The following is a 23118-nucleotide window of genomic DNA, read 5'->3' as shown; positions in this document are numbered from 1 at the left end:
CACTTAGAGTACTCTTTGTGAAAGAATTTTAGTTAGATTTAACATGTTTTGAAGGATTAAAAATTCAAGTTAAGGATGATTAGTGAATTATTGTTTCAGTAAGCGGTGAGACATTGGGTGGAATTGGGGTGGTGGTGGTTCAAATTGGCAGGGCATATATCCCAATATGAAGTCTGTAGAGTAATTGAATTGGAATGATGTTAAGACCACACTTAGCTCAATATTCAGAAGTAAGGGAGGAGTTCACATAGGCAATGAAAGTAGGAAAGTCATTTTGTGGGCTTAATATTTTCCAAGTATAATATTAGCTATAATTCCTGGGGATTGTTAGGAGCCATGCTATTCTAGAGAATTAGATATTAGAGTAGAGAAATGGAACTAAGAAATACAAAGTTGTGGTTGGGTAGAAAGGAAAAAAAGTGGGGTGGTGGGACACTGGGCATGATAAGACTGTCCTAAACTCTGTAACATAAATGTATGTCTGTCTCCCCCATTTGGCAAGACTTTCTGCAGTGTTCCTGCCTATGTGTTGTCTGTTAATTAGATTGTAATGTCTTGAAAGGTCATGGACACTATCCTGTTGTAATTAGCATCTAGTGTAGTCTGGTGTCCACAGTGGTTGCCCGCTATTATTAGTTAATGATGATTAGTGAAGCTGAAGCTATTTTTTAAACAGGGCCCAAGGGATGCAGACAGTGATGAAAACGACAAAGGTGAAAAGAAGAACAAGGGTACGTTTGATGGAGATAAGCTAGGAGATTTGAAGGAGGAGGGTGATGTGATGGACAAGACCAATGGTTTACCAGTGCAGAATGGGATTGACGCAGACGTCAAAGATTTTAGGTTTGTATGTTTTACACTTCTGATATTTGAGTGGGGGCTATGGGTTTTTGTTTTGATTCATTTTATTTTGATTTTAGTTTTCTTTTTCCCTCCCTACGTGTCTTTTTGAAGAACTGGGACTAGTGTAGGCCATACCACAAAAACTGTATGAACTGTTAAGGTGAAACTTTTTAAGATCTGTCCATACCTGATGTTTTGCCAAAACAATAGACTTTCCATTTGTATGGAGCTCTATAATTTGCAGAATGATTTCATAAAGATCAGTTCATTGATTCTCAAATTTCAAAATCACCTGGGATGAGCACCTTGGGATTTCTCCCAAATCATTATCTTGGGAGAAATCATGTTTACTAACAGAAGTGTGTCATATTACTGTGGCATATTAAGGAAGAGTGAAAAATAGTTGATCAGTTAAGTATTATTTCACTTGAGACTCATAAGCTCCCTTTGAGGTAGGCAGATATCGTTTTCTTCGTTTTGAAGAACCAGAGATACAGCTCAAGTGACTTGTTCTTAATCATATTCCTTCCATGGAGGCCTCTCATTCCATCTCTGGTCATAATTGATTTGCAGGTTTTACCCTGTAATTTTAATATGCACAGTATTAATGATACCATGTTTGTCTTCCACATTTGGCAAGTATTCTTCATTTTTGTAACTAACCTTTGTTACATGATGGTATGTGAGTTTTAATTTTTTTTTTTTAATTTTGACTAAGGATTTTTATCCTCAGTCACTGATGTCCAGTAGAGAATTTAATTTTTAATAATTTTAGTGTAAAGCTAATGTGTGTCTAAACACATACACACACAACATCCCTTATCCTAATAATCTGCAAAGCCAAAATTAAAATATTGTGTGTGTGTGTGTGTGGGGGGTCATTCCTTTTAGAAGAGTGTTTAATTTGTTTAGTCTTCCTAAACTAATTTTTGCATCTCATGGATGTAAAGAATTAGTCTTTGTAAGAAATTTGAGTCACAGAGTAATAAACACTTAACCTCAGGTCTTTCAGATGAGTTTGGGTGTCCACTGCACCCTGAATCTCAAGCAGCTTGTGGTATTGTTTTGTGGTGTTTGACTCCAGGGCAGATGGTAGTAGTAGAGGGTGTGTGTGTGTTAAGGAACTACAAGAGCTTTAATTTGTACCAGCTATAGGATTTCTTTTAGGCTAAGTATGTAGTCACAGGCTATATTTTCCTGACTAGAATATAATATTATTCAATATTAATCTGAACTGGAATTAGATAGTTCTGCTGTCTTTTTGCATAGGGTGATCGATCATGTGTCCTGGATTGCCCAGGACAGCATTTGTTTATACCTCCGTCCCAAGATATTAATACTGCCCTTTTTTGCTCTTATGAGTGTCCTGGTTCGGATGATAAATGACATCCTCATATTATTTTTAATAAGCTCCTTAGCAGGAGCATATCCTAAAAAGTGAATTTACTTTGTACTGTTTTGTAATGGTTTGATTCTGGTTTCTTTGAAAAGAAAAGGAGAGTCAGTTTGCCAGTGGTACCTAGGAAATACAAACAAAAATTTTTCGCCTATTAAAAATTGTTTTTGAATAGAATTATTCTCCCATGTGGAACTTTCCCTAGAAACTACTTTGTCTATTGACTCTTTAAAGAGTAGGATGTTGCTTTTGGGGGGCATGTTTTACTACCTGTATTTTGGGATCCCTGCTTTCATGAATACCACAGAGTGATTTCCCCCCACCCAGTCCATCCAGTGTTCCTCACATCTGGGCCCCTTGGTAAAAGAGATGGTAAATTAATAGCAGTTAATGTAAATTTAAGGGGTGGGTTGTGGTGGGAAGGCAAGCAATAGAAGAGTTGTTTTATAGGACGTAACATGTAAGCACCATAAAGGGTCTCTGGTCATTTTTCTCAAAATAGTTTTAAATACTGTTGGTAATAAGCTGTGTCAAGGACATTGTCCTTAAACTTAGGTTGGTGTAGTGTCCCTCCCCACTTAAAATAAGGTTTAATGCCCTTTACTTTCTCTGTTTAGCCGTACCCCTGGTAATTGCCAGAACTCTGCTAATGAAGTGGATCTTCTGGGTCCAAACCAGAATGGTTCTGAGGGTTTAGCCCAGCTGACCAGCACCAATGGTGCCAAGCCTGTGGAGGATTTCTCCAACATGGAGTCCCAGAGTGTCCCCTTGGACCCCATGGAACATGTGGGCATGGAGCCTCTTCAGTTTGATTATTCAGGCACGCAGGTACCTGTGGACTCAGCAGCAGCAACTGTGGGACTTTTTGACTACAATTCTCAACAACAGGTACTGTGTGTGTCTCTGTCCCTCTCTCTGCTCTCCCTCCAGGCAGAAACATTATTCAAGTAACTGAGAATGGGGGGATGGGAGGAGGGTGGCAATATTTTAGGCTTTTGATGGCCAGTCCTTATTTACCCAACAGTGTAAATTATAAAGCCTTTGCATCTTCCCTTCCAGCATGATTCCCATGCTGAGGTTTGTTGGCAAGAGACCACCCTGCTGTGTATAATTCCTTTGGCTTCTCTTTTATCAGGGCCTGGGGAGGGGCTGTGGTGGTGTTACCTCCTGTAACACAATCCTCTTGAATGTTAATCTCATTGAAGATTAATGTGATTATAATGCTGTTGGTTTTTGTTTTTTAAATAGTAAACTCTGTTGTCTGCCACTGTCAGGAGTCCAGTGCCAGCTGTCTGATTAGTCTTGTCTTTTAATTAAGTGAGTTACTACAGATAACAGACATGTGTCATACCTTGCAAAAGAGTTAGAATGTGATTGGGGAAAAACACGAATCACTCAAAATCTGCAGTGAAATTATTTGGCTCTTCTTTTATATATAAGCCCTTGGTGTATATTTTATGTGTGCCTCTGGTTTTGAAGGGACTGTATGACTCTCTCTAGAGCTTACAGATTCTTCTTTTTAATTTTTTTTCTTTTTTTAAAGAAAATTAGCCAAATTAATGAAAAGGGGACAGGTAACTTCCTGTTCATGTTAAGTTCCACACGTTCTCCTTTGTGGCCTCAAGCAGTTTGATGGGCCATCAGTGTCTGATGCTCCTTAATTTTAGTCTGGCACATACATACACATTTCTAGGTGTGAAAAGTTAAAATCTCATTTTGTAGTTTAGAAATTATGTATCTATGGGGAAGGTTGGCTTATGGTCTTTGTAGATCAAATTGTACCACACTGTCCCTTTAGTTGTCATAAATGGCTGATTTTAAGTGAATTTTGCTGATAGATAGCTGGATAATACAGTTAACCATGTGAAGTTTACAGAAACAAACCCCTTTAAGGGATGATGTGATATGCACGCACTCTGTGTTCCTATCAGTTGGATATACTAGGTGTAATTAACAAAATCTTTTTCTAGAGAGTTTGAACTAACAATGTACATGTGTTCTCCCTGTAGTTCCCAATAGATATGCTCACCTTTCCATGGAAATTTGACTTTCTGTGCTTTTTGTCTTATTTATTTATTTGAATTTTTTTCACAATGAATCCTCAAAATAGCAGTGTTGAGTGAAGTCAGGAATTACTTCAGATGCTGAGGAAATATTCGACTTAAAGATATTTTGTGGCACATCAGCAAACATAGAGACACGCTATTACTGTGTAGACTTCAGCTTGTCCAGTTTAGAATATTAGTGTAGTAATTTCTCTATCAAAATTGAGGTATGTTAAGTGTAGGCTGTTTCTAATCAAGTTCCTGTAACCTAGTTATCTCAAAAAATTTTATCTGAATTCTATCTTTTATTGTCTCATTGAGCTTCCCCTGGCAACCCTTAGATTTGCAGCCATTTTTGGTTCTTAGCTTCCATTCCCAATCTAACCCAGTCTGACTCTGCTTGTTATTTAAGAAGTGTTTGTCTTCAACCTCTTATGAATGACAATCTGATTCTCTGTCATTTAATTGTTATCTCGTAATCAGAGTTGGGATTCACTTTTGATTTACTGAACTTGGATTTCAGAATAATTCTACCAATTTTTGAGGAGGCTGGATAATTATTAGAACTTGAACAGAAATATACTTTTGCATGCCCACAAATAATTCACACAATTACATAAAAGACACCACCTGCTCAGATTTATAAACCCTGGAGTGCCTTCACCACGGATCACATTTCAGCAGTTTTTGGAAGTGAATGCCATTATTTTGCAAGTTAAGCTGTTGTTGAATTCTGACTTCCCATGCATGTCTTGGTTGCTGCAATATAGGGTCATTGTTACCCAGTTACAGCATCATCATAGGTCGTGATTATTGTTATTTTGTCCCATGGGCTCATAATTCTTGCTATTTTGAGTAGATGGCTGTACACATTCTTATACTGGGTGTACTGATAGCATGCCTGGAAATCATTGACCCAAGACTCTTCAGGACCCTTAAATTCCCAAAGGCTGCTGCATAAAAGCCAGTAGTTATTCAGATGGAAGAACCCTTTCTCTACTGGAAATTGGTGTTTGTTCCTATACTTTATCCTTCTAATCCCCTTTTACCCTTTTGCTTTTCATTTGATTTTATTCCTCTTTCCGTTTCTAATAATTAAAATGATTCTCATTCTTCAAGGTCCAGTGCCATATCCCCCCCCTTTTTTTGGTTACCTTTCTTGATCTCTAAATCAAGAAGTAGTCATTTCTGTCTCTGTAGTGCCTTGTGCTTCCTCTAAGAAAAAGAGTCATGGTGTCTCCTTGTCTGATGGTCTTCTGCTAGATTGTAATCACCTAGAGGGTAAGATGGGGTCTTGATCTCTCTGTGTCCTCTGCTTTTGCTTTGATGGACCAAGTTTTCAGGGAACCTTTTCCACACCCCTGTTACATTATCTCAGAACATCCCCTGTATTTAATATACTTCACCAAACTAAGATTGAAAGCTAGCCTTGGCAGAGGTCTGGAGGCCACTCTTTGAGGTCTTGCATGTATTCTAATATGTGAGTCCTTTAGGTCTAGCCCACTAGATTGTTTATCATAGACGAATAAGGGTACCTTTTTAATAGCCAGGAAATTTATTTCCTGAATCAGTATTTAACCTTTTAGTGTCACAGCCCTCTTTTGCCATATGGTTAAAAGCCATAGTCCTCATCAAAAAAACATACATGGTTCTTTTGAGACTCAATTTTGTACATAACTTGAGGGAGATCACAGATCTGTGGATTGCAGATTATAACCTTCTGTTCTTATTTTTTGTTGTTACCTGTAGTCAGGCATATCTCTCATGAATGGAACAGACTTCCCCCAGTCCCATGGTTCTCAGTTTAGTTATTGTGGCTCATTTGGTCATTTAGATAGTGTAAGGAAATACTTGATGACAAGTGATGAGACTATTTATGCCTGCATCCTAGGGAGAGCATACTGTTTCCTGAGCAAGGAAGGACTTAGAGAAGAGATGGATGGATCTTGAGCTGTGCTTTGCAAGACTTATTTATTCCAGGAAAAGAATGAAAACTTCAGTGGAGAAAATAGTAAACTAAGAGCTTAAAATTAGACATTAACATATGTGTTCAATAGATAATATAGAAATAGTCACCCTGGATGGTAGTTGAGGTTGAAAAAAAGTGACTTGTGAGGTTACATAGTGTCTCGAGTCTTACCATCTTTGCTGTGCTGTCGTACAGACATTAACAAGGCATTTTAAGAAGTGATGACTTAATTATCATGATTTAGTTTTTTTGTGCAGAGAGTTAACTTAGAAGCAGTTTTAGACATTCTTTTGTCCATATTAGTTAACTATTGACTGTTGTATCCTTGCAGGGACTTTAGGTTTTGTCGTAATGAACAGAGCTAATGTTCGTAATAAGCCTGTCTTACAGTATATAAAACAGTTATGGAACGCTTGAGGGACTAAATGTTAAATTGGTTGGTCAAGAATCCTATCAGACCAGGGGAAGGCTCATTGAGGACCAAGTTTGTATAGACCTAACTTGAATGAGAGATGGAATGTATATTCCTGCAGTTAAGAGAACAGAGTTATGGAGATGGAAATGACAATGGTGTGATCATAGGTTAGTAAGAGTAGAAGGTACACATAAAAGGAAAACAGAAATAGATGCATTTGATTACTGAGTCCAGGTCACAGGCATTGAGAGCCAGGACTGAGTACAGACAATATTAATGATTGTGAGGATTGAACTAAACATCTAGTGTAGCATGTATTTTTCTGTACATTTTGCTCTTTTATCATAGCTTTCTTAAATGGGCATCAACTTTTTTTTTAAAGTTTGGAGTTATTTGCTATAATTGGTAGGATATGTTGATTTTATGAGTGGATCTGGTTTGATAATTGACAAAATAAATCCTTGTGTCCTATTTAATTTCATTTGGGGTAGTAAGTTGGTTTCATAAGACTATTACTATCAGCCTGTATTTAGATACATAATATAGAGCATCCTGAAAATACAGGGAAGGTATTTTTCATTTAGTTCATTACAGACTAACTGTCTTTAGGGATACTTTGGTTTTGGATAGCTAAACTACTTATCTAATCACTGTGAACCATCATCTTAACCTAAGAGGTACTTATAGCAGGGATTCCTTTTATGGTGCCATGAACCCCTTGGCAGTTAGGTAAGATCTCAGACTGAATTCTTAGAATACTGTCTTAAAATGTATGGTGTAAGTATAATTACAAAACAAGCCAGTTATATAAAAATAGCTATAACAGTATTTAACAGCAAATTGAATGATGGGTGTTTGCTTATTTTTCATATGATGCATGAGATAGAGGTAGTTGTACTGGCCATGGTGGTGAGCATAAACAAGATTGTGAGATGTCTAGCAGTTGTAAAGTAACTTGAAAATACATGATTTCTATTTGTGATTGAATCACAGAAGTGTGGCTAAATTTAATGTGGTTTGTTGCCTATAATAATAATTGAAGGACTTGTTAAATTTCATGATAGTAATTTTACCTGCCTCAGGTACAAGGGTCTGGGCTTAGGAACCTTTAATTTAGGGTGGTTTGAAATGCTCATTGATACCACTTTCCTTACTTTCTCCTCATTGTCTTGTCTTTAATCCTGGAAAACACAGTGAACAGTTCATATGTAATGTGTTCATACTGCTTTGTGTTATGATGCTTGCATAGTAAATAGCCATGAAGTTATCTCTGTTCATCTAAATATATTTTAGAAAATTATTGCTAGATTTCATTATATTACAGTCGTGTAACAGAAACCACAGCCAAGATTAAGTTGATAATCTGGTTAATTGTTGATGTTCTTTATCTTAGGGTTCAGTTAGTGTAAAAATAGCCTAATGATGTGGCATGACTTACAAAATTGCCTACTGATGTACTGAAACTAATCTGTTAAGCATGAATTTTTAACAAAGAAGCAGTACTCTGAAAAAGCCTTAGTCAGATGGCAGAGGAAGTTGGCATGCATTGCTTTTTAATGTGTGGTAGTGACTTAAATGTCATTCTTATGAGACTGAGTTTGCGTAGTTTTAATATAGGTATTTAAAATTCTTGGCTTTCTTTTCAGTTTATAAATGAGAGGAAGATTATTCTGTCAGCTTCATGTGTATAGTCACTGTTGAAATGCTGACTTTAGCTAGCAGTTAGGTCATTTGAAACATACCTTTATTGTTCTTTGACTTTGATGAAATTTTAGAATATGATTTTTCTCTAAAGATAATAACTTGCTTGATGGAAGGTTGTATTTTGTTTTCCTCACTTATTTAGAAGTCATTTGTTTTGAAATCAGATTCTTCATCTGCTAAAGAAATGTGAAATTTTTTTTTTAAGTTTGGCAGCATAGTTTGTATGTACCTGTTACGCTAAAAATCATTGTAGTTATACGTTAACTATTGCAACTGTTCAGATAACCTAGTCAAAAATGAACTTTGATCTAGAGGATATAGCAAATTATAGACAGTAGCAAATTTTCAAAAATTTCATATACTGAGGACTAGCTCCAGAATATAATTTTTTCTTTAAAATTTATAACCCCACTATTGATGTAATACTCTTACTGTTTAAAAGGCTTTTCTCCGTGAATTCTGGCAGTAGCCTTGTCAGGTAGGGCAGCCATTTTTATAGATAAGAAAATTAAGACATCGTGAAGCTCAGAGACTTACTGAAGATCTTAAAACCCTGCTATGCAAACATCTTTGTTTCAGTTTCTAGCTCCTCACTCTTTGCTTTGGACCTAGTCCTAGAAACATAAAACTCTGTGTGGAGATGTCTCTACTTCAGACTTAACTGCATTCGTAGTTTTTTCAGCATGGTATATGTTTTAAAATTACTATCAACAACAAAACCAAAGAAAGTTTTTCTTTCCTCTTTGTGACCTAAAGCAGGTGGTGCTCATGAACTCAGCAGGACTTTAACACTGCTCAGAAGTTTTTTTTTTTTTTGTCTATTTTATATACTTTTTAACATTTAATTTAATTTTTGAGTAGGTAGTAACATTCACATGGTTCAAAAAATCAAAACAATGTAAAAAGATACACACTTGTTATTCTTCCCACTCCTGCTTTCATCCTTTTTATTACTTTTGTTAGTTTATTGTGTATGCTATTAGCATTTTAATTTTTTTTTACTATATAATGTTGTGGTGTCTGTGGTGTCATCACAAATCAGTCATAATTTTATATAAATATCTCCCCTTCCTGTTGAGCATGCCCGCCCCCCATTCCACCCCTCTAGGTTGTCACAAAGCACCAGGCTGGGCTCCCTGTCTTACACAAGGCTTCCCGCTAGTTACTGTTTTACACAGGACAGTGTATACATGTCAGTGCCACCTGACTCAGAAGTCTTGCCTTCTGCTTTCTTTGTCCCTTCCCGGACTGCCTTGCTACATGACGCGCTATAAGAGGTGGCCCACAGAAGGACTGTGTCTGTGTAGGGGGTGCTCTCCTCATTCATCAGAAATAGTATCACATAGAGAGGACTTCTGTGTGTATTGCTTTTAATCGTTAGCAGACAACCTTATGAGTTAGACAGCTCTTTATTGTCCATCTTTAGAGAGAGGAAGAGAGTGAGCACAAAGTGATTTTCCTTCCCAGTGTCCCACACACAGAGTCAGCGGTGGAGCTGAGATACCAGTCCAGGTTTTCTGGCCCCAGAGTCTGTCCTCTTATCCGCTCTCCACTGGGCATATTGCCTTAAACTCACAAGAAGGCAGGCGTGGCAGTACATTTTATTTTGAGGTGAGAAAGGGACAGAGTTTAGCACTTTGCCCAGTAGATGGCATTTGTATACGTTGTTCAGGATCCTCTGGAACCTATCACTTGCCAGTTACCCAGTTTTGGTTTTTAATAACCTATATTTCCAGTTAATATTGGACCGTTTACATGAGAGAATGTGCCAGAATTGCTGTAATTTATGCTATGATCAAATCTGTCTGCTGTTGATGTATAGTTTACTTATGTTTAATTGTTTACTGCAGAATGCACTCAAAATAATTCCTTCTCTGTCACAGTCATGGACATATTAATCAACTCTCAAACATGGGATATATGGGAGCAGTTATACGGCCTGTCTGTTTCCAGTTAAAATTATTAGTCCCAGTGTTCAGTGTGATGACACAGTAGTGAGAACCACAAACTAATGTTACGTGGAGTGATTACTTATTCATACACTGTGTGTATATATATGTATATTTACAGATATAGTACATGCATGTAATGTTACATGAAATGTTAAAAAATGTTAAAAACATATGAAGTGAGGTTAAGTCATAATGGAATGGTGTTAAAGTACTGTTTTTGTTTAGTAGGTCAAGATAACCTCAAGAGTTACATTCTGAACACAGTATCCTTATTCTCTTAGCTTCATGTCACAGAATAAGTGACATGCTAATAAGTGCTCAAAAAAATATTTGTTGAGTGAAATGAGTTATTTTATTTGCAGCAGGGCCAAGAAAGGTAGAAGGAAGAGGCTAGCATGAGCATTATCTGAGATGTTAGATATTTTAAAAGATTTTAGGGTAGGAAAATTCCAGAGACCCATTGACTAGATAGCAGATACCTAGTGGAACTAGGAGGTGTTTTTATAGTCTTGGAAAAAATTTTAAACAACTTTCTACTATTTTACTTGTTTTCTGCCTCCTGGACGCTCCTCTTGCAGGGAGGGGTTTGGGGAGAGCTGTTGGTAGGAAGAGTATGAGCCACTATCCTTCAGGTGAAACCAAACCAACTTGGTGATGATCACAAGGTTGTAGTTACCAAATAGTACTGGTTGGCTCCCGTCCTGGAGTGAACAGTTGTTTTGATATATATGCCAGTAGAGTCCTGTATTTCTTTTGAATGCTTGACAGTTAATCAGTGCCTATGAAGTAGAGCTGGTTTTTTTTATCAGCATTATAATGAAGTTTTTCTTTTCTTTAACCTTTGAAAATAAAAAACTATATATAAAGCATTTTTGAAACCCCTACTGCATGGTTACTTTTGACATTCATACTGTGAAAGCAGAGACTTACTTTACTCTGGTTTTTAGAAAAATAAATATATATAGAGGTAACAGGTGAAGTTGGTCAGTATGTTCAGAATATTCACCTTAAAAAAAATTTAAAATTAGTCTGTTTTTATACTTGAGGTACAGAAGTAACCAAATCATAACAGTCAAGTTCACTACAACTGAATCAAAGTTCCACTGTGACAGTAATTAAGCTGAGTTGTCAGAATGACATTATCACCTACTGTCCAAAACAGGTTTCTTTATGAAGACATCCGTGGTTCAAGATCCATGGTATCTGTTACATATCATCCAGTGATGTTAGCCTAACCACTGAAAAGTCCTGTAGAAAGAGTAGGTAGGTTGAAGGTCCTTTGTGGGGAAGTCCCATCAGTAAATTCTCCCAGTCTGATTTCAGTAAATAAAGAAGTCTTCAGTATATAACTCCTTGGAAGGAGGCGTATCAGGGCAATCCAAAATCAGGTATCCCCCTTTTTTGTACCAGTATTATTCATATTAAACTGTATGAGCATTTCATTTAGTGTTGTTAACTTAGTTCCTTGCACAGTGCCTATCAGGTTTTGATTCAAAAATAATTGTAAAATGAGTGATTGACTTTGTAATAAGAGAGAGTCTTAGGATATTCTTACTGTCAAGACCTTTGAACTCCTTTCCTTTTCTTGGAAACTAAGCCCATAATCCAAGTTTGGTTAGTAGCAGCTATACTTCTATTGTTTTGTTTCTCACATGTAAAAGGATTGGTATTCTAGGAAACTCGGGAGCCCCTGAAAGTTGCACATGTCCAGTTTACCCATTTTTGTAAACTACTAGTTTGAGGGAGGTATTCAGTATTTTCCCGAGAGGAGACAGCCAGGGATGAAATGAAAACTTTCCATTTTCCTGTCTAAAATGTGAGTAGGTGAGAATTATTTCAGAGTGTTTGTGGAGTTCTCAAAAGAACTGAAGGGAGGTACCAGCACTGGTGCAGTGAGGTAAATCATTTGTAGTACATTTGTTTAGTTTCTGGCTTGCTCTGGATCAGGCAGTGCCCTTAGACCTGAAGCAGCTGTTAGGGCATTTGTATGTAAGTTTATGGTTCAGGGGATAGATAACCTGTGAAGTAAGTAGTCAGCACATGGGAACTGGGCTCACAAATTGAGCCAGAGCAGTAGAGGGGAAACAGAACTATGAAGCATCATAGATACCAAGGGAAAGGAGTAGAGCATGAGGACATTTTTGCTGAAAGCATCATGTCTAAACAAGAGTTATGGAAATTTTTATTCAGAGGGGCTTTAAAATTCCTTCATGTGACCAGTTCTCTAACCTCATCATGCCCTTTTCTTTCCTCAGCTGTTCCAAAGACCCAATGCGCTTGCTGTCCAGCAGTTGACAGCCGCTCAGCAGCAGCAGTATGCGCTAGCAGCCGCGCATCAACCCCACATCGGTAAGTCCTTAAGCCAAAAGCACCCTTGTAGGGGTGGTCCCATCTCAGGACAGTGGCTCTTGTGAAACCCAGCTAGTGTGGACTGATTGTGAAAGTCGAGACAGAGAGTAAACGGCCTCTGACTCTCATCCAGTTGTCTTTAGCCACCTTCTTATTTTTCTAGACCTAACTCGTAAGATTTCTTAGTATCCAGTTATTGCTCTGCCAGCTGTTTCAGGATTTAAAGTATTTCCTGTAGTAGTGGCTAGCATCAGCTCTGTTGGTAGGTTTGGATGAACTTAAATAACAACAATTTTGTGCTTATTGGGAGTGTATAGACTATGGATGTGTCAATGTCACATCTTATTAGGTGGCAAGTAGTACCTGTAAACCTATTTTCCAAGTAGCATGTGTTGAAAAATTTAAAAAGTTTTATCATAATCACTGGTTTTTAAAGTTGCTCTGTACCTGTTGTACTTGTTAATGTCTTGATAGTAACATATTTTTTATCTTATGGAACATATTTTTGTCTTACTGCTGACACTGCCCCCCCCCACCCCCCAACACACAGCTTTTTTGGGGTCTCTTCGAAACAGTGCTATACAAGTAGAAATTTTATAAAGGGGGGAGGTTAAAATGACTTGATTGAATAGATAGAAAAGCACCAGTCACGGATTGTGAAATGCTGTGGAAGAAAAGACTCGGTTCCAGCCTAGTTATACAGGTGACCCTTGAACAACATGGGTTTAAGCTGTGCAGATCCACTTATATATGAATTTTTTCCAATAAATATGTTCTATAGCATATTTCTTGGTTGAATCGTTGATGCTGAAGTGTGGTTATGGAGGGCTGATTTTAAAGTTACACATGCATTTTTGGCTATGTAGGTGTCACATAAATTTTTGGCTGTGTAGGTGTGGGCACCCCTAACCCCTGTGTTGTTAAAGGGTCACCTGTATTAAGTCTAGACATAAAAACCTTTACCTGGGTCTGATTTAATTTGTACTTACAGATAGTAGTCTTTATAAATAGGCATACATTTTCTTTGAGGAGAACTAGAGAATTGTTTAAATGGAAGTAAATCCTTCCCTCCATTCCATTAAAAACTGTTTTAAGTCACTTTATTTTAACCTATTATAATTTCATTAGTCTTTTAGAAATTGTGCTGAATTTAAAACTGCTTAGTAGTTTTAATTGTAATCTTCAGCAGAGGCTAAAAAAAGAGACAATAGATGGCTGTCACCATAATCTTTAGTACAGGTATTATCTTTCTGAAAGTCCGTTTTGCTCTCAACCTATTGTATCCTCTTTTTGTTCTCCTCCCCACGGAACGGTTAGCCAGACTGTGTAGGGGTTTGGCAGGCTTGTTTTAGTCGTTTGTTTTACTGACAGGTGTGTTTTCAGCAGGTTTAGCTCCCGCTGCCTTCGTCCCCAACCCGTACATCATCAGTGCTGCGCCCCCAGGGACCGACCCCTACACAGCTGGATTGGCTGCAGCGGCGACACTCGGTGAGACGTTCTGCCACACGAGGGATTTTCTCACCTGCTAAAAAAGTCCCTTTGATGGGCATTCATTTTTTTATACTCTTTTACAAATCCGTGTTTCTAGTGAATATTTCTCTCCTGATTTCCAGGACCATCTGTCTGCCAGCTAAATATCTCTGCCCACCTATAACCTCAGACTTGAACATATTTAAAATGAGGTTAATCAGCTGCCTCCTGTATGGGTTGTTTTCCTTTTTCTTTGGCTTGGTGCAAATGCCTTTTAGGCCAGTTGTCGCCAACATTTTTGGCATCAGGGACCAGTTTCATGGAAGACAGTTTTTCCATAGATGGTGAGGGGTAGGGGTTGGGCGGTGGGGTGAGTGGTTCAGGCTGTAACGCGAGCAATGGTGGCTGGCAGATGAAGCTCGGCTCACTTGCCTGCTGCCCACCCCCTGCTGTGTGGCCTGGAGCCTAACAGACTGCAGGCTGGTAGTTGGGGACCTCTGCTTTAGGCCACTTCCTTTTAAAATTAATTACTTAATTCACAGTGTTGTGTTACTGTATAGATAGTTTTGCTCCCCTGAGTCACCAGTTGCTCATACATATTTCGGGAATTTCTCCCCTTGCTTATATCTCCCTACTGTGGCAGATCCTTTTAATCTTTACCTAGACTTTACAGCGTTCTCTCTTACATGTTGCTAGCTTTTTTCTTTTGCTCCCTCTTTCACCCACCTAGATTGTTTGAGAAAACAGTCTCAGACACAAATCTCACTATGTCACCCTTCTACTTAAATCCTTTTTTGATTTCTGTCTTACCTACCTAATATAGTATACTGCAGTTAATGTCAGCATGGCTGGTCATTCCAGACTACTTGGGTGGTGATGCTGGTTTCTTCCTTGAAATTAGTATTTGAAAGGAGCTACCATGACATCTGAGGATTAGTGAGGATTGGGACCCACTATGTATAGCAGTCTTTCCATGACTATATGAACATCTCCACATGTGTACCGCTTCTCCCCCTGCCCCACACTGTCTCATACCATACATTCTAGCAGTATTAAGTTGATTTTGGTTTGCTACACACACCGCACTGGTTTAGGCCTCTGCATCTTTGGACATTATGGTCTCCTTAGTCAGAGTAAACTCTTTCCCCATACTTTGCCTGGGAAGCTTCTTAGCCGGTATTGTCACCTCTAGAAAGCTTCCTTTGTTAACCTGTTCTTACTCTTTCTCTTATCACTTTGTATTTATTTGCTTGTGTATGTAAACATGACTGTGTACCTTTTGTTTATTTTTGTTTTCATTTCTGTTGCTTTGGGAGACTGACCTAAGAAAACATTGGTATGGTTTATGTCAGAGAATGTTTTGGCAATGTTCTCTTCTAGGGATTTTATGGTATCATATCTTAAGTCTCTAAGGCAGTTTGTTCAGTCTGAGAATGTGTTCTAAATTCATTTATTTTCATGTGGCTGTTCAACTTTTCCCGGCACTGTTTGGTGAAGAGACTGTCCTTTTTCCATTGTATATTTTTGCCTCCTTTGTTGAAGACTAATTTGACCATAGGTGTGTGGATTTATTTCTAGGTTCTCCTTTCTGTTCCACTGGTGTCTGTATATCTGTTTTTGTGCCAGTACCATGCGGTTTTGATTACTGTAGCCTTGTAGTATTGTCTGCAATCTGGCAGGATTATGCCTCCTGCTTGGTTCTTTTTCTCAGAATTGTTCTGGCAATTTTGGGTCTTTTCTGGTTCCATATAAATTTTAGGGTTATTTGTTCCAGGTCTGTGAAATATGTCATGGGTCATTTGATATGAATGACATTAATTCTGTAGATTGCTTTGGGTAGTAGAGGTCACGTAATTTAAATGTTACAGAGTTGAGATTTAAGTCAGATACAGCTCAAAGCCTGTGCATGGACTTCCCTGTCATATAGTGCCCGTGTTGTCTTGAGTTATCTTCTCTCTGCTTTCTTTCCTTTACTCACTTTCCTCTACTAACTACCGTATGTTATTTGAAACAAAGAACCAGTCTTAGAGATGACAAAAGTTGTCCTCAGTGAGATCATAATTTGATGATGAGGATCTTGCTTTTGTACTTATCATCTGAGCCAAACTGAAAATGAATTAAGTGCTCTTGCACAGAGCAGAAATGTTAACTACCCAAACTGTGAAACTGCATATTCTTGTGGAATGTTAATCCACAGAAATTGAAACAGGCATCCTGAGGGAATCAAGCTCAATTAATGATGCACCCTGAGCCAAACATGCCCACATGTTTAAAATTTTTTAACTTATTTGCTTATTATTAAAAAATGACTCATACTGTAGCATAGCCTTCCTAAGCAGCACCTTCATTTTGCACTGTATTTGACTGTGGGCACCTTTATAAACAGATTCTTGATCTTGTCTAAGGCTACAGATACAGAAAATGCCAAATTAGAAATGTCAGAGTTGAAAAGAAATGTCAGAGTAATATTGGACAGTAATATAATTTGACTTATTTGTGTTTTAGAATTTAATGGAGAAGCAAAAACATGAGTGAATTTATTTTGACTTAATGAAGTACATATTTCTACAGGATTGGCTACTATGTCAGAATGGATGTATTTGAAACAGCTCTATGGAATTTCACTGAAAAGTGCAGTTATTATTTAATCAAGTTGCAAATATTTGAAACTGTGCTTTAACTAGGAAAATTCTCATTAGATATGTATTCCCGCACATGTGAGATGCTGGCTTTGTGCCCTTGTCTTGGTTGACAAATGAGCCTTGATGTTTCTTGCCACCAGCTTCAGAGAATTCTGTGGTTTAGATTTTTGCCCCACCCAGGTTGCTGTCTGCATAGCTCTGTTAACTTCTCTCTTGCTTGTTCTATTTGGCAGAGACTGCAGTGGTAGCTTGTTGACAAAGAGGTTAAAACAGAATGCTCAGTTTTGTATAGAATACTCAGGTCTGTGAGAAGTCGAGGTTTTTTTGTTTTTCATTTCCGTTTGTTTTCAGCTTTGACTTAAGTTTAAAATTTCACATCCCGATATCTAAATGTAGTTGTGTTGAATGCTTTTTGTGACATTAAAAAATAGAGATGGGAAAAACAAGCCTCTTCAAATTTGAGCCGTGGAGTTTCAGTGGCGTGTCTGGGCTTTGTTGTCAGACAACTGATGGATTTTCATGCTTCTGGAGTTAATGAACCACCAAGATCCCTGTCCCCATCAGTCGCTTCAGGTGCCATCCATCCTTACACTGAAAGCAGGGTGCAGCTTCATCTTTTGCTGTGTTTCATCACTAAGCATACAAACTTTCCATTTCCCTTTTAACAGCAAGCTTTGTCTATATATATCCTATATATTTTTTTCTTTCTCAGGGGAAAAACATACCTTTGCCTTCTTGACCAAGGCCAATTCCTCCATCTGTTCTTAGTCTCTTCCAGCTTCTATCAGTTATACTCCCTTTCAATATCTCCAATGCTTGGTCCTTCACCAGCTTCTTTCTCTAGGCCTGTAGTATATTGCTGACTTTAGAAGACTTTGGTGTGGGAATCACATATAATATTTTCTGTTTTTAAAAAATAGAACTCATGATCAGCTAGAATGAATCAATATATTAATATTTTACAGCAGTGTCTGCTGAATCAAGTATAGTCTTTGGAAACTCTGATTGTTAATAATCTAAATTTTTCTTACCTTTCTCTTGCTATTTTTAGGCCCGGCTGTGGTCCCTCCCCAGTATTACGGAGTTACTCCCTGGGGAGTCTACCCTGCCAGTCTTTTCCAGCAGCAAGCCGCCGCCGCTGCTGCAGCAACAAATTCTGCAAATCAGCAGACCACCCCACAGGCTCAGCAAGGGCAGCAGCAGGTAAATGTCAACAAAATTTACCCCACTTAAGTGTGAATATTAGTTATTGTGTATAATTAAAGGGTAATGCTGTTTCTGATAGAGAAACTGTGAATGGTGAATGAGTGCGTTCCCTTGTGTGGTATATGAGTTCAGACAGACTGCCTGTGCTTTACTCAATGCCTTTTATTTATCTGTTCTTTGGTCAGCGTGACAAAGTGAGATCATGGTATGACATACCATGTGATGCTGCTTAAGAGGGTTTTCCAGCTTAGTGATGGTTGAGTTTTCTTGCTTTGATACTTTGGCTACTTTCTAAGCACCATTCTCAGATCACTTGTGGCTCTCTCTTTTGAGTAGTTTGCTACCAAAGGGGAGGTACTAGTTCTTCAGATTGCTTATTTATGGCGTCAGTTTCACAAAAATAATTGAAGCGTAGTTGTTTTACAATGTTGTGTTAGTTTCAGGTGTACATCAAAGTGATTCAGTTACACATACATATATACACATATACATTATATTTATATATTCTTTCTCAAATTCTTTTTCATTATAGGTTATTACAAGATATTGAATATAGTTCCCTGTGTTATCAGTAGGTCCTTGTTTGTCTATTTTATGTGTAGTAACATCTGTTGAATTGGATGTAAATCTTAAACCTATTTATATCTTTTTTAACTTAGAGTAAGCTTTTTAACCAAGATAAGAAGAGGAATACTTAATTGTAAAACTAAGTGTCTTTTTATATTAGGCTATTTTCTCTTGCTTGCTAGAATAATACCTATTTATTTCTGAAAGTTGTGGTGAATTGAATTACTTGAAGGGAAAAATAAATCCCTTAAATCCTTGTGTCAGAAAAAAACCAGTATAAATGTTTGGTATCTGTCATTCTAGTCTTACCATTTAATTAATTTCTTATAAAATTGGGATTATGCTGTCCACCCAGCTTTGTATCTTGTTATTATATTCTTCTCTGCTATTTATTGTTTTTAAATCCGTTGAAAAGTGCCTCATTCTTTATTTTGACCGGTCCATTATTATTTGTTTTATTTATGTAACTGCTGCTATAACTTAGCAGTATTTTGATGTTATAAATAAGCTTAATATCTTTTGCATAAATCCTTGATTATTTCCATGGTATAATGTCCTGGAAATAGAAATTTTTTTTGAGCGAATAAAATGAGCATTTAGGCTTTTGATAAGCATCATCAAATTAAAAGTTGTGTGTTTTTTGTTTTTTTTTTTTTCATTTTGAGGAAAAACACTATGCTCATATATGTACACATGATAATGATCCAAACAAGAATCGTTTGCTTTTTATCATTCTCACTAATAAAGTGTATGTTTAATTTCTTAGATTTCACAGGTTTATAGAAAAACCAGGTCTTGAAATTCTAGCTAGTTTTGTCTGGCTCAGTATTTTTTCAGTTAGATGACTTTTTGGAAGTTAATGTGTGGTTTTCTTTATAGTAGGTACAATTCTAGTACCACGTGCAGAGGGGATTTAGCAGATAAGTTGTTGACAGAAGAGTGACCTCTATTAATAAATTTCTTAGTATCAATAGCTACTCTTTGTGGAAAGTTGGTACTTATCAGGTGATGATCTGTGTGTTTTAAATGGCTGCCAGATCATGGATTTGGAAGATGAAGTAATAGCCATGTTTTCAAATCAGCTCTAATAGACTGAATAAGAAAAATAGTAATAAGTACATCTTACTGAAAGCTTTTTGTTTAAAGCTAAGTGCTCTACATATAGTTTTTTTCATTTAATTCTAATAAGTAGATTACATGACTTCCCAGCATAAGATTGAGGGAGTGGAATTTCTGTGCCCAGAGTCACACACATATTAAATTGTTAAGATTTGAACACAAGTGTGTAAGTTCACAGTTTGTGCTATCTTCTGACCATATTGTGATATCTAGAGTGATAGAAAACCTGAGATCTGGTCTTTGTTCTACCACTAACTGGTTGCAACTAAGGCAAGTTTTATGACATCTCTGAACATATCCTTAGCTATAAATTGGAGCATGACAGGTTCATTATTTCCAAGTTTTCTGTCACTGGCAATAACAGACTCTACTGTGAAAAAGTTGTTATTCAAATTATGTTTTGACAAGTATCCATTTTTTCATTCCAGTGTCATTTTTGCCAATTTCTGACTTCAGATGTTTTAGGAAAATATGATTTTCCTGGTGAACTTCTTTGGTTCTAGTCATTTAAATAAGAGGTCCTTTTACAACTTTCGACCTTTTTGGCCTTTGCCTTTTATCAGTAAGCCTTTGTTACCTGCTTAGATATGCTAACTCTTTTCCAAATCTAATTGCTGGAATTGACCTCTTGGCCACTCCATCTTTTTTCTGATTCCTTTTTCATTCTTTTCGAAGATTCCTTTGACACCTGATAAAAATGTTCATTTTTTAAAAATTTCAAAATGTTTGGTGAAGAAAAAATTCTGGATATTAGGTGAACTCAGGCATGGTGGTAATCTTGGTGGTGGCTTGGTGCTGGGTGTTGTATCATGAGAGAAAAGTTTAGAATGGCTTCTGAAGCCTCTAGATGAGGGGAGACTATATAGATGTTGATTCTACCAAGTATGATGAACTATAGAAGGATGAATGCATGTTAAAATATCTCCATTGTGCATCTGCTTGCTTATTAAATTTTAATGCTACATTTAAAATCACTACCTTTGGGACTTCCCTGGTAGTCAGGTGGTTAAAACTCAGTGCTCCCAACGCAGAGGGCACAGGTTCAATCCCTGGTCAGGGAACTAAGATCCCACATGCCAAAATAAATAAATAAATAAAATAAAATCACTACCTTTGAAAAGAAATTAGAATTTAATACTTTTTGCATCATGAAAATAGTAAACTGACTCGTAGGATAGTGTTTTACAAATAGATATTCAGTCATTTTGTTGATTTTATTTGATGTGTAAAATGTTACTTGTGAAATTTTACATATTTGTTTCCCGGGCTTGACATTTCTTTATGAAATTAAAATATGAATATTGGGAGCTGACTTACAAACTTTGGTTTATCATCAAGGGTACCACATAGATTTCTAGAGAGTTGACCAAAAGGATACACATTGCTCTCTTCATTGTAGAACAGAGCTCAGTGGTCTGGACTACCCCTTTCTTCTGACACCTCGTCCATTTCCCTGTCCACTGACCTTATACACAACTCCTAACAAAACATAAGCCTAATTCATAATGCTTTCATTGATTTTTCTTCTTACTTTAAAATTAAAAAAAATTTTGAACTATTAGTATTTGCCATATCTCTGTAAATACTGTTTACTTTTCCTTGAGTAAGAGCTCTTCTGGATTGTTGGTGAGGCATCTTCTCAGTCTTGGACCAAACTCTCACCTGTGCAACTTCTGTTGAGTCTTCTATCTATATAGATTGAAGCATTCTATCTCTTGTAAAGTCCACTAGAATTCTTTCGGTCACAGATAGATAAATTGCCTAATATTTTGATAGGAATTTTTTTTTTTTCATTTATTTTTATTAGTGGGAGGCTAATTACTTTACAGTATTGTAGTGGGTTTTGCCATACATTGACATGAATCAGCCATGGATTTACATGTGTTCCCCATCCCGATCTCCCCTCCCACCTCCCTCTCCATCCCATCCCTCTGGGTCTTTGATAGGAATTAGCTATTGGTTATTGATTGTTTCCTGGTTACTAGGTTTAATGCCTTGCAGACATTAATTTTAATACTTCCTACAAATTTGCATGATCAGCTATTATTCTCACTACTTCTGTGGCTAAGGAAATGAGAAACTTTCAGTGGATTTAGTGTCTGTACATCTCTTTTTGCCAATATGGACAGTGTCTTTCATCTTAAATACTCATTTAATAAATATTTGATAGTAGTGTTTCTCTGTACATGGGCTCTTTTTTTTTTTTTTGCCAGCAAAGTGATGTCTCTGCTTTTTATTTTTTATTTTTATTTATTTATTTATTTTTTTATTAGTTGGAGGCTAATTACTTCACAACATTTCAGTGGGTTTTGTCATACATTGATATGAATCAGCCATAGATTTACACGTATTCCCCAACCCGATCCCCCCTCCCTCCTCCCTCTCCACCCGATTCCTCTGGGTCTTCCCAGTGCACCAGGCCCGAGCACTTGTCTCATGCATCCCACCTGGGCTGGTGATCTGTTTCACCATAGATAGTATACATGCTGTTCTTTTGAAATATCCCACCCTCACATTTTCCCACAGAGTTCAAAAGTCTGTTCTGTATTTCTGTGTCTCTCTGTTTTGCATAGAGGGTTATTGTACATGGGCTCTTGATTACATGTCTAACTTTTAAAAATAGCAAAGTGATAATGAAAATGATCTGGTAAGAACTTCACCTTTGAAAACTTTGCAAAATGCATAAAGTTTGGTAATTTTACCTTGTTATTGGGTTTTGCGTTTTTGCTTATTGTCATATATAGATCTTTTGGAATAGATTCTTAATGATTATCAGCATCTTATCTTTCATTAATTAAAGGAAAAATCCTTTATCACAGTGGCAGAACAGATATTCTGCACTGAAATGTCAATGTTCTTGACTGATACGTACATCAATTTAGATTGCTCTCTGTGAGATTTATGAGGAAAAATAGAAATAGGTCAGACGCCTTTTACAATCAAATCTGTTGATTTCATTTGGGGCTGTTTGGCCTCTGATGAACGGGAATAGTGTTATAGGGTAGAGAAAATGTTCTCATATTCCATAAAGAAAATACAACCTTTTTTGTGTGTTTGGTTTTTATTTTTTTAGTACAGATATTATAACTTGGTGATGTGGGTAAATTACTCCTGTTTATCATATCTAAACCTCTCATCCACTCCAGCATAATTTTTTTCACCCTCTTTTGATTATTTTAGGGTTACTGTCTAGCTCCCATTCACTGGAATAAAAACTCCAAGAAGACAGGAGCTTTGTGTGTCTTGCTCCTTGCTTTATCCCCAATACCTGCCAGATGTTAGGCATTAAGTATTTGATTAATGACTGAATTATAACTTTTAAATGCTTTTAACTCTTATAAAGGTAATATGTTTCTTAAACTAAAAGTGGTAGAATGAAATTTCACTATATGAAATGCTGTTAATTGATTTTTTTTTTAATCCTAACATCCATGTCACATA

At 37.0% G+C, this 23118-nt stretch overlaps 1 protein-coding gene across 17 annotated transcripts in view; it reads left to right on the top strand.

Annotated features, from left to right (window-relative positions):
* PUM1 (pumilio RNA binding family member 1) overlaps positions 1-23118 on the top strand; it is a 123324-nt gene that overhangs the window by 63740 nt on the left and 36466 nt on the right. For 10 of the 17 annotated variants that reach the window (XM_061148413.1, XM_061148406.1, XM_061148409.1 and 7 more), the window contains 5 exons: positions 677-843; positions 2857-3127; positions 12580-12673; positions 14057-14161; positions 17837-17988. In XM_061148413.1, the coding sequence (XP_061004396.1) occupies positions 677-843; positions 2857-3127; positions 12580-12673; positions 14057-14161; positions 17837-17988 (789 nt within the window). The remainder of the gene's footprint in view (positions 1-676; positions 844-2856; positions 3128-12579; positions 12674-14056; positions 14162-17836; positions 17989-23118) is intronic. The other 7 variants (XM_061148414.1, XM_061148408.1, XM_061148405.1 and 4 more) reach the window with 3 other exon arrangements.

Source organism: Dama dama, chromosome 8 (assembly GCF_033118175.1).
Source record: "Dama dama isolate Ldn47 chromosome 8, ASM3311817v1, whole genome shotgun sequence".
NCBI lineage: Eukaryota > Metazoa > Chordata > Mammalia > Artiodactyla > Cervidae > Dama > Dama dama.
The sequence above is the reverse complement of the archived record's forward strand: the minus strand, read 5'-3'. Positions and strand labels throughout refer to the sequence as shown.